Consider the following 12,514-nt stretch of genomic DNA (forward strand, 5'->3'; position numbering starts at 1 on the left):
GAGTAGGAACAAGTACAGTAAAAGAAAAGTAGTCGCACTAAATCCCATTGTCTCCTGCTTCACTGTTCCACTTCCTCTGACATGCACTTCAAAGGACACAGCATTTCCTGTTTAATTGGCCACAGTCAGGATTCTCTAAAGCATTGCATCAGACTTGAGACACTATTCATCCAGCTATATTCTCTTTCATATTAGGGGTGCACAATATTCCGGCACCATATCAATTATCGGCTGATATTGGCAATTAAAAATACATATAATAATAATTTAACTATATTTAAATATTGAATTAAAATAATGTATACATTTAACTACTTTTAGCTATTTAATTCATTTTAGATGTTTATTTTATTAGCCGATATTAAAGATTTATTGCTGATATTGCGCTTAAGATTACGTCTGCAATCTTTTACAAACAATTTATTTTTACAAATATTTTTACAACTATAAATACATTTTTATACATGCATATACATTTTTCCACGGTGAATCGGTTTGCTCACTCTCTGATTGGCTGAATGCCTGTGTTTTAGCCTTTTTTGAAAGAATTTGGATATAATTCTGCATAACAGAAGCTGATCCAAGCTTTACAAGCATTTTCAAGCTGGTGCTTCTTTTCGACAGCTCCGCAAACAGCACTGCATGATGGGAACAAAAAGGCAGCCTGCCATATATGCGGCGATGACCCTAATCATGGCGCATCTGCCATCTGCTACCATGATGTCTTTCATCAGACAGCATGTTACTGCTGAACCAATCACGTATCTGCTGTGATAAGACAAGAGCCAATCAATGCACACTAAATTTGATTACAGAAGCTCAAAAGCTGATAACCTTGGGAATGATGAGATCCTCTTCTATGAAAAGCGGACTAGTGAGAGACACAGAGGATGGAAAAGAGAAAAATCTAACAAACGTGGAAGATAACGCCTGTGTTAGTATCTGGTATGATAGTGGACATTACAAGGAGAGATTTCATTAGACTCTGGATGAAAATGGAGGTCAGGAATGAAAGGGCAGCGCTACATGATGAGTAAAACGCACACACATTTTTTACAACTGCCATAAACTTGCAGCACAAGGACCATGTCACAGCATCAGCTAGTGCAATGAATCCTTAAAGTGCACAAGGAGGGGAATGGCAGAGAATGGAGGTGAGAAAGAGAGAGAGACAGTCAGCCAGAAAGACATGCTGTAGTTAGTGATCATCTCAGCGTTCAATAGAACATGACTCCTCACGTTCTCACGTGAATAAGTGATGAAGATGGTCATGTGCAGGTTTTCTGGATGAACTGAAATGGCGGTGAGTGCTGCTGTACAAGTATGTTCAATGAAAACACACCTCCCATGAGAGAGAGAGTGAGAAGACAGAGAGAATGTGAGGAGGACAGAGAGGAGACAGCTGCACATCTATGTACATGTCAAGATGGATACCTCAAATATCTGAAAACATTTCAAATTCAAGCAAAGCCACCAGACACTACAGAAAATGTTGCATGATATTTACCGTGACCAATGTATTATTCAGTCATAATTAGGAAAATTAAGTTATCATCTTTGATACAGATAGTGGGATTAAAGGCAATTATTTTAACTGATAATAACAGTGTTAGTATCTAAGTGTGCCCCAAAAAGATATAGTATTTGATTATTGTGTTTGGCCTCATTTTAAGCAGAATCATCTGCTGTAATTACAATTCTTACAGCAGATATTCAACAGAATATTTTCTTTAATCTATTATATATTATTTATATATTATCTATGTCATTATATATTGATATATAATATCAATATATAATGACCTCTATAAGGTCCTTCAAATAAAAAAATAAAAATAAAAAAACTCACCTTCCCAGTAACAGCAGACCATACTTTGAGTGTGTTGTCATCTGAGCCGCTCACTATGCGGTTTCCACAGAACTGGAGACAGGTGATGACATGGTCGTCATGGCCTTTCAACACCTGAAAATAGAGGAAAGCCAAGAGAGAAAGAGGAGTAATTTCAAAATGACACGAAATGCTAGTGTTTCAGTGATGTGCGAGAACGATATGATGCTGCTGATGTGGCAAATGACACAGCAGCTTTCAATAACATGAGCAAGAACCGACAGGATCATGGTCACCATGGCAACAAAAGAGTCAGGTAAACCACTGCTGTTGCCAGTTGGTCTGGTGCAGCTGAAGCATGTGTACATGGGTAACTGAAGAGTCCTATTTTTTGGCACCTAAATGTGCCTTCAAGAGGGCTTTTAAGTAGTTCTTTACAGGCTGGTGCAGACAATTTGTTAAACATTTCTGTTCCAAACTCGTGCCCCAGGTGACAGGCTAATGGGTGTCTCTCAAAAGGAATTCCAAATTAGATAAAGAATATAAAAAGCAATATAAATCAGTTTTAAGCACCAATTCTGCCCAAGTGAGTAAAGTGATTTAATATGATGCCTTATAGTAACAAAGAACTAGGAAAATGGGATTTAGGAAAAATGGATTTGATCACAAATACAGTAAAAACAGTAATATTGTGAAATACAAGAGATTTAAATAATCGTTTCCCATTTTAATATAATTTTAGATGTAATTTATTTCTGTGATGGCAAAGCTGTATTTTTAGCAGCCATATTAGACTTCACATGAACATATTCTAATATTCTGATTTGTGCTTAAGAAATATTATTATTATGAATTGTGAAAACAGCTGTGCTACTTAATATTTTTGTGGATTATTTTTTCATGATTTGTTGATTAATAGAAAGAACAGGATTTCATTACACATCTGTACTGTCACTTGATCAAAATAAATAAAATAAAAATATAAAATGGAAGAAAACAATCTCACTGACCCCAAACTATTGAATGGCACTGTATATACATTTAAAATCACATATTTATAAAATAAAGATTAGATTCTATATTTATTTTTTCCCTGGATATTAATACATACTTCCTGTGATGTATCAATGTTTTCACTATTTGCTGTGCCTTTCAGACTGGGCATCAACATTGGGAATCTCATTTAAAATGGGTGAATATCTTGAGAAGACCACTTTGTAGGACACTACCAGGGAATGTACCGGTGAATTAAGAGTGAGAATAAGAAGTGAACAACATGCTACCTTAGGTGATTTGAGGTCTCCTCTCCTCCAGTTGGTGTCTATTCTGTGTTGTCTTATGTAGGCACTCTTCCAGGGACTGTGTGTGAACCCTGGCTTGATAACCTTCCTTCTCTTTATGTGCAAGGGTTCGTCAATACCTGCAAAACAGATGTTTTCTATGTTGGTGACACTACTGATTCAGTGCATGATATATAACCATATATTAACAATATACATGTGGTTAAGTCACAGAGTTTGTGAAAAGCAGTAAAAATCACCATCTTCTTTGCATTTTTCCCTCCAGAGCAGGTTGTCTTCTGCTAGAATGCGCCAGTAACGACACGTCTGAGCTGCCTGAAGCAGATCCTTTGGCTCCAGAAATGACAACACGTGTAAGGCCAACTACAACACAAGACAGACAGACAGAGTCAGACATCAGGAGAAAAAAGTAGGCTATGATGTGATAATTTAGACCAATTAACCATATTAATTTAAGGTCTTCACTTGATTACAAGTAGAGTGATAAAGAACAACCGATTTTGTTCTGTTCTCCCATTTTCAAGAGTGCTGCAATTGGCAAAGACCTCAGTGAAGACAGAGCATGTCCAAACAGTTCCACCATTCCTTATGCAATCTAACATGAAGGTTGCAGCCTGAGATTCCACAGTGTGTACAGTATTAGCCTAGAGGAGCTTTTTCCACAATCTGCTTCAATCAGGCAGACAGACACACCCTGAATACTACTGCACTGACAAAGAAGAAAAACAACCTGACGGGGAGGAGAGCCAGGAAAGAGAGAGACAAGATGACAGGTGATGGAGAACAAGAAAGGCAAGCTGAAACCGTGACAGGAAGAAGAGAGGATGAAAGGCAGAGAGGGCTGATGTTAAAGAAAGAATAAAGCAGAGAAAGGGAAGGGGATGGAGGAGTTTCCTCTCTATATTCCTGAATAGCAGCTGAGAGAGTTGTAACATCTCTCTGAAGAGGTGTAAGAGAGGACATGCCTGTCAAATGAACTCCAGCAATTACTGTGCTCTAAAACCACCCTGTCAAATATCAGAGCCATAAAGTGCAAGACTGTGTTAAAATTAAAATGAAGAGAAATGAAAAGGTCCTTTTCAAGATCTGGGCTTTCATAGTGAAATGTACGAGTTTTATAAAGTAAATACGAATGAAGTTCCATTACTAAACCTAACCTATTAATGAGATATTATACATGCAAATTAGCAAACAGTATAAACATACAAATCAGTGAAAACTTTTTACCAAAACGAAACTGCCATGAGAGTGTGTCTGATGGATATTCCATTTTTTTTTCAGCTGCCTTGGTTCCAGAAGTATTTTTCCTTTTCATTTTCCATTTTTATTTACTAAAGAGATATAAGCCATGAACCAACCAATGAGCTGCAAGGTGAATCACAACATTACTGATTTTGAGTGTGTGTGTGTGTGGGGGGGGGGGGGGGTGGTATCTATACACAAATGATTGGGCACTAAAGTGTTCTTTTGGTGTGATTATCTTGTCGCAGTTCTTATGCTTTTCATAAATTCTTTGTAGAATTATGGGTAAAGTAGTTAGACATGATTATTTAAAAAAAAAAAAAAAAAACCTTGATATTATGCAGGTTGATGGCTTCAAAAAAAAAAAAAAAGCATTCTTTAACAACCTCTTCACTCAGAGTACGTATGGATTTAGCGGTTCGCAAGTTATCATTAAACATCAGTTCCTCTATTAAGATTATTAACAGGATTTTTACTTCTGGAACCTGACTGCTACACTCCACTGGATACAAATTTGTCTTAATCTAGCCATATCTAATCTGATTGACTATGCAACGTCTATTCAACTTCTACTTTAAACTACTTTCCTAAGTTTGCTATGTTAGTAGCATCTAAACGTTGATATATAATCAGTGTTTAATCAGTGTTTTGTTTTAATTAACTTCTGGGTAAAAGAGTGTTTTTGATGAAGTTTATGAATATTAAGATGACTGTGTGAGTGGTTTTACCTCTCTGGGCAGGAGTGAGATGAAGTCTCTCTGAAACTGTGGTTCGATCACCTGCATCATGTGTTTCACCTGCGTGGGCTCACAGCTGTCAATCAACTCATCCAGCGCTAGCAGCTTCTCTGGGCCACTCCAGCTCTGTAACACACATCAGCACATATGTCACCAAGAACACGTAAAGAATGTGCACATCCAAGAGCCATCCATTTCCATTTAGAGTTTTAGATTTACATTTTAATTAGGACTGGCGATGCTTTTTCGCTGGCTATACAGCAGCACTTTCTGGCATGAGCGTAACCATGAAAGTTCTCGTAAGTCAAATGGATCAGACTTCATGTCTTGGGGCTGCTGGAAACTTCCCAGGGTTCGTTCTCCTAAAATTAAGCTGCGGTCAACTTCATCCAGTTGAATAAAATGTTTCGCTGATCTCATGGTGCTCAGAACTTAATTCGCTCTCAGTGAGGACGCGCTGCACCGGAGAGATTGTGCCAAAGTCATTCCGCTCTGAAGCGCATCAAATGAGAGAGGAGGATTGCTCAGGGATGTTTATGATGGAAGAGGGATGTTCAGAAGAGGACTACGGGGAGGCAAATCACCCGTAATTTACTGCTGAAACGCTTCAGCTGGGGGAACTCGGCGTTGTTGTCACAGGCTGGTTTATGTCTATATGTGTTTATGCAAGCATAACTTCCTCTTTTAACAGCTCAAAATAATAAGACAACATCATACAGTTGAGGGAAATCAGATTGAAATGTTCAATTCTGTCGATTCTTTAATTGAAGCCAACAAATTAAACTAAGCAAAAGATACACACAGGCTGAATTTCCATTACTTTTCAAAGATATTGTCATTTGTGATTACTTGATAATTATTTATTATAAAATAATTTAATAGATAATGCACTTACAAAGTGCACGTTTAGACAATTAAAGCAAGTTTAATAATAATAATAATAATAATAATAATAATAATAATAATAATAATAATAATAATAATAATAATAAGTATTATTACATTTTATACATTGCCATTTAAAGGTTTGGAAAACATTATAAAAAAATTCTATTAAAAAAATCTATTTTTAGTCTAAGAAATACTGTTCTTCTTTCTATTATTCAAAAATAGTTTCTATTAATCAGAATATCAAAATATGCATATGCTTTTTTTCCATCCCCAAGCAAAACTAGAGACAAAAATATTAATTGTAGACAGTTCCAAGACATTAAGGTTGTTTATCTTTTCCGAAATCACATATTTAACATTCGTTGCCAGATCTCCATGTATACAAAATGACAAGGTTGCAATCTAATGCCAGACTTCAACCCTGAACACACAGAACTGCCACTAAGATATATCACCACACAGGCTTCCACTGTAGAATGCAGAAATGAGACATTTAATGTGAATCACATAAGCGATACTGAAGCAGAGAAGCTGCTGACTCATAGGGACATGCCGTGTCATTTGCACCTCCTGAAATAAGCCTTACTATAACTCGGGACAGAAACAAGCAACTCATCAAGCACTGACTGAGCAAACAAGCAAAACAGTTTCTGAACCCATTGCGCAATGGTGTAGACAGACCACTACTGAAAGGATGTTGTACCTGACTATTGATTCTGTCCTGAGACAGCATCTAACTCGCCTTTGACGTCATAAAGGATTATGTGCACACTTTTATTAAAGGATCTTTTGAGTAAACGGAAATCTAGCATAACACTCAAAATTATTTCAGAAAAAGCAAGAACATATCTTGGGCGAAACTTTACTCATTAGATGAAAGCTTCTTCATCCTTTCAGTCAACACAGGTATCTGCGTTTTCATGCCAGTGCAGCTTGGTTAAGCCCAAGGACTGATCAGGCCTGTAATTATCTGCAAGGCAGAGCAAACAGCGACTGAGGAGGAGCCTCTGCTTTCTGTTGACGCTTGAATTGTTATTCTAGTATGAGGGATATGACATGATGATATGAAGATCTAAACAGTTCCAAACTTGTGGCATAATGGCCACATGTGTTTAAATATCAAGTTTAAATTCACCTAAAATCTTCGTAACAAAAGTATGTAATACATTAAAACCAGACTACAGCTAAAGTTAAGAAGACATGCAAATGAGGAACGATGAGATAAGTAATGGAAACAAATTCTCAATTCATGGCCACAATATCCTGCTTACTCTTGTTTCCCCTGCGTGTGACACACGGGACTCTCTAGTAACTGTAATAAAGGCTCATTATAAGTGCAAACAATCTGATTTTACAGTTTGTTCTGACTGCTGCTGTGCAATAGCCAATATATGCACATCTGTGATTTAAATTCTATATTAATGCTTGGTGAACTTTATATAATATTCACTGATAACCACAAACAGTCTACAGTTAGGCTAAATAAAAAAAAAAAAAAAAAAGTCTTGGAAAGTCTTGTCACAAACCGAATCAAATAGTTTGGCTGAACTCACCTGAAAGGTGCGGAGCCACTCCTGCAGGCCTGTAGGGGGCTGGATGGATGGGATACGTCGTCTCTGCTGACCCTGCCCATTGACTGCTCGAATGTCCCTAAACGTGGTGGGGGTGGCTGGGTACGGCAGTCCTGTGGGACTGTTCAGTGAGGGTAAGGGACACAAGGGGGAGAACAGAGGAAAACTAATTAGACGTCAAGAGAGGGAAAGAGACAACATACGATTTCAAACACATTAAATGAAAACATTTTTAGCAAAAATATTCTAAGGGCATATTCTGGTGACAGAAGACATCTGTATTGTGGTAGAATATGGTACAAGCCTGTAGTTTATGGAAGAAATCAAAACAAAACTGTTCTGTGGATGAAGCTGCTATGGAAATCTGAGGATTTATTTCAGAACAATAGTTTGAGAATTACTGCCAAAACCAAAGTGGTGAGTTAGACTGAATCTGTGCCAGATGAGCACTACTGTACAGTCCACTTGAGCCGCTGTTGTGGTCCAACATTAGACAACATGACCATTTACTTCAGCCTCAGAACTCAATCAGGCAGCATGATTTTATTCAGCCACCTGTTCCAAACCCATTCATTCAGATGTTTATCTTCATCCTTGTTTCATTCATGAAACCCGTTTCTGTTTACTTCTTACACTTTTTTTTAAAGACCATCTAAAACATGCTCAAAAGCATTTAATGTATGCAAACTATTAAGAACTGAAGCACATTTCCTTTTCCACTTGTGGTGAGTAAGGGACACAGAGAGTCGTCCCATGTCAGCAGTTCTCACAGCACTTCTGTGTCTCTGGGGCCATGCACTAACACCAAAAAGACCATTCAGCACTCTTTCCTTGCATTCTGCTTATCTACGGATACCTTCTCCGGTGCAAGAAATGCCCGGATGAGAAGGAGAGAGGGAGGAGTGCAGACGAGCACGTAGTGAGGTCCGTTTCATAATGGATTCATATTTAATGGGATTTGAGACCAAGATGCCAAGATGCTTCAATTACTCAGTGCGCAACTGCCGCCTGGATGGTCGTGTACTGTTCTAATATGAATCACGAGAACACCTGCGTCTTCAGAATAAAGCATGAATACTCGTCAGAGCTGGCTGTTGAGCTTGGGTTTGCCGACTAAGGAACCTCTCAGATGGCGATTTCATGTTTAAGGGGTTTCAGAGTGACAGTGTGTCATTTCTGAACTATTAACAGGTCCAAAATAAGCTAGATTTGCATTTCCTGATGTATATATTACTTCTTGCAAGGTAACAAAAGACAATATGATCATAATTGTTACAAATGTTTCCATCAAATTTGTGAATTTAATTTAGGTGGAGAAGTAAAAATGTATGAATAAAGCTACATTTTAAATCCCATGAGTTCCGTGGAAGCAAAACTAGAAATGCTTGTGGTTAAGAGCATGCAGACAAAAAAATCTGATGGACATTGTGCTTGTTTGTGATCTAAGTGGGAGTGGGGATTGAAGCCAAACATCTGAGCAAATTATTCTAGTCACATGACATCTTTAAATGCAGGAATTTATTTAAAATGTGTTTTTGACAGTTTATGCTCATGTGTTACTTTTTTCATAACTTCCCCCACCTCACTTTTTAATAGCATCTTAGCGTTTCCATCCAGCATTTTTTGGTGATATCTTAAAAAAATATGGATGGAAACCAGGCTAATGGGGGATTATCAAACATTACAAATAAATATACACTACTCTTCCAAAGTTTGGGATCAATAAAAAAAAAATTTGTGGAAAAAAAAAAAATCTCTCATGCTCAACAAGGCTGTATTTATTTGATCAAAAATACACTCAAAAACAGTAATAAGTGAAATATTACAATTTAACAATTTACTGTTTTAATGTATTTAAAGAAAATAATTTATTCCTGTGATGTAAAAGCTGAAGCAGCCATTACATATTGCTGATTTGGTGCAATATATTAAATACTGGAAAAAAGTTTGTGCTACTTGTTTTTATAGAAATCAACATACATTTTTTCCCCCTGTGATTTTTTTCTTTTGTAACAGAAATTTCACTTGTAATCAATTTAATGCATCCTGGTATTTTTTTTTTTAATTATTATTATTACTACATTTAATTTAATAAATAAAATACAATTTTAATATAATAATAATAGAAATTAGGGAAAATCCATAAAGAGGGATATCTCTCATACAACTGTTACTGGTTTACAAGGTAGATGTGCCCAATACAATTTTATGGAACACAGGCTAAAATATTTTGCTGGTTTCAGGTAAGGTGGCAAAAGGGTTACCTTGGACAGGGCTTTTTTCCTGAAGGGAAAGGTCGAACCTCGGGGCCATGGTCCAACTTCCTCTTCATCTGCAACAAAGAGCAGGGAGGGTTCTGGTTAGTTTGGGTTCAGACAGGTCATAACAATAATGACAGCAGGAACAACCAGCAAAGCAATTTTACAGTAAAGAGAGGGTGGATGTCCAAGAAACATTTCTAAAACATTCCTCAGCCCGTTTAAAACCACCTATTACTGATCCACCTGTATCTTTCCTATGTTAAGAGGTGACTGAGCGAGTGAGTATTGTACTAGAGTGTGTGTTGGGTATTGTGCTAGTTCTCTCACCACCAAATGTAGGCCAAAGAAAGGAAGGTCATGTCCACTTTATAGTGACATGGCACAGAAAAGATAAAGTCTGACAGCTGATGCTAACGCTTGTCATGTGAGTCTTCAAAGAGGTGTATGTTGTAAACACACACCCCTCATAGGAGTTGGAAAGGGGAGCACATACACACAAACACACATCTGTGTGGGCGTGACAGGCACTGTGCTTTCACAACAGTCTAAATTTATATGGGCATAGAGGAGAAAAAAGAGCCACCCTATGCTTCACTGTCTCTTTCTATGTCACCCACCCCCCGCACAGGCTGAAATGGCCCTGGTTTTGCTGCATAGTTGGTGCCTGGCTACGGAGCATCTACTCTGGAAAAACAAGGGTTCAGTGTCCTCAACACAATGAGGTCCTAAAGCACATTTGAATAAAACTATTTTAGGAGGGGACAGGGCTGCCAGTGAATCTGTGTAGTTCACTTTCAGGAGGAGCTCAGTGATAGACTCAGAGTTATGAATCATTGTGCCCTGCCAAGTGTTTGTGAGTCATTAAGTGTGTAAGCACAAATTAAGAGTGATGAGTAAAGACTTTCACTACTGAATTATGCCCGTACTGTTTACAATGCAGTTCAATGCATCATGGTAATTAACAGGTCTGAAATTATATTCAAATTACAATGACATTGTGCTTGTAAGGAACATTCAGTACTTACAGTTATTAGTACTATATAATAGTAACTATTTACTAAAAAATTTCATATCAAAAAGTCTCTAAAACCGAGTAAGGACACTGAATAAACAGCAGAATACAGTGTTTAAAGAGTACATCTGAGTTAAAAGAACATTATTATATTACAAACATAATATTTATATTGATATATTTATTTATATTTAATATATACATAATCAGCAATATTGCATTACGTTGATAAGAAGTGTCAGTAAAGACTTATATTGTTACAAAAAAAAAATATAAATTTAAAATAAATGCTTTACTTTTGAAACATTTTGAAAAAAAAAAAGGTTTTCAACATTGATGACACTGTGACAGTGACACTGAAGACTGCTGAAAATTCAGCTTTGCCATTACAATAATAAATTACATTAAAAAACATGAGACACGTTACTTTAAATTGTAATATTTTTCAACATTACTTTTCTTTTTACTGTATTTTCATATTCTTGCATGATGTGATGCCTAAATTCACCTGTAGCATTTCGAAACACTGACTCCATAGTATTTTATTTTTATATGAGCAAGAGGATTTTTTTCATTTTATTTTCAATTTTAATTTATGCCATAATAAAAAATAAAAAAACACTGATGTATCACTATCAGTGACAATTTTAATATTAATGCATTTCTAGTTTTTCTTAAAGCATTCATGACATTTCATGAAATTAAGATGACTATACAGATTGCCGGGTTAAAATTATGCATGTAAATGTGTTCACGGTTGACCTTTTTGTGGCCAATTTAGAGTTTTGGCCTACAGTAAAAATGACTTTCATTGGTCTTGATATTCAAATGAAACCAATGAAACATTCGCATGATCATTTGCTGCAATTGATCTAATGTCAGAGGGGCCAGGTGTTTGATACACTTAAGTGAGGTCGAGCTGAAAGGTGTGTCTAATAATGAAGCTCTGTATGGATTTCTGAAGGGACCACACTCTGTGAGATTCACAGTAAATGAGGGCCGGAGAGAAGAAAAAACAGCCAAACCCCAGATTAAGTACAACAGAAACATCCATAAATTGCGGAAACAAGACCAAATCTGATTCAATGTATACAGTCTAGTCTTTTTCAGAACATAGTCCCATTTATTTATTAACCCCCTCCAAATCAAGTTTGTTTTACAGAATAGTTTAGACCGAACTGCAGCTGATTGCTCAGCCAGTGATCTCACTGCAAGGGTAGTCCAACAGATAGGACAGGCAGGGCGTGCGTGCGTGCATAAATAAATACCTATGAATGAAGATAAGATAGTAAAAAGATGGCATGACACTGAAGATGCATGAAAGTGTATGCCTGTAGCTGTGTGTGTTCGAGAGCATTGAGACTCTCTCACATTACTCCGCGAGAATGTGTAACAAAACACGCAGGCAAAGCCACACGTGCTAATCACTGCTAATAGCTAAACCTGTCTAGCCTACTTGGTAAAGAGCACTTAACACAAAATAGCTTGACGAAGTAAAAGCATTCGTTTGCTTAGTTATACATTCATTTCACTGAGTGGATTAGACTGTCGCTTCTCTCTTGGGTTCACAGCAAGAGCCATCTGATTTTAGATGAGTCACTGTGTAATCATTCTCCATGTCTGACACCACAGTGCAGAAATGGCTTGGTCTGTGGTTAACAGGAATCCCTG

General features: G+C 37.0%; 1 protein-coding gene across 3 annotated transcripts in view; it reads right to left on the reverse strand.

Annotated features, from left to right (window-relative positions):
• LOC109062711 (F-box/WD repeat-containing protein 7) overlaps positions 1-12,514 on the reverse strand; it is a 158,262-nt gene that overhangs the window by 14,161 nt on the left and 131,587 nt on the right. For all 3 annotated transcript variants that reach the window (XM_042716248.1, XM_042716249.1, XM_042716250.1), the window contains 6 exons: positions 9,835-9,902; positions 7,553-7,691; positions 5,100-5,234; positions 3,369-3,492; positions 3,112-3,248; positions 1,850-1,963 (listed from right to left, as the gene is read on the reverse strand). In XM_042716248.1, the coding sequence (XP_042572182.1) occupies positions 1,850-1,963; positions 3,112-3,248; positions 3,369-3,492; positions 5,100-5,234; positions 7,553-7,691; positions 9,835-9,902 (717 nt within the window). The remainder of the gene's footprint in view (positions 1-1,849; positions 1,964-3,111; positions 3,249-3,368; positions 3,493-5,099; positions 5,235-7,552; positions 7,692-9,834; positions 9,903-12,514) is intronic.

Source organism: Cyprinus carpio, chromosome B1 (assembly GCF_018340385.1).
Source record: "Cyprinus carpio isolate SPL01 chromosome B1, ASM1834038v1, whole genome shotgun sequence".
NCBI lineage: Eukaryota > Metazoa > Chordata > Actinopteri > Cypriniformes > Cyprinidae > Cyprinus > Cyprinus carpio.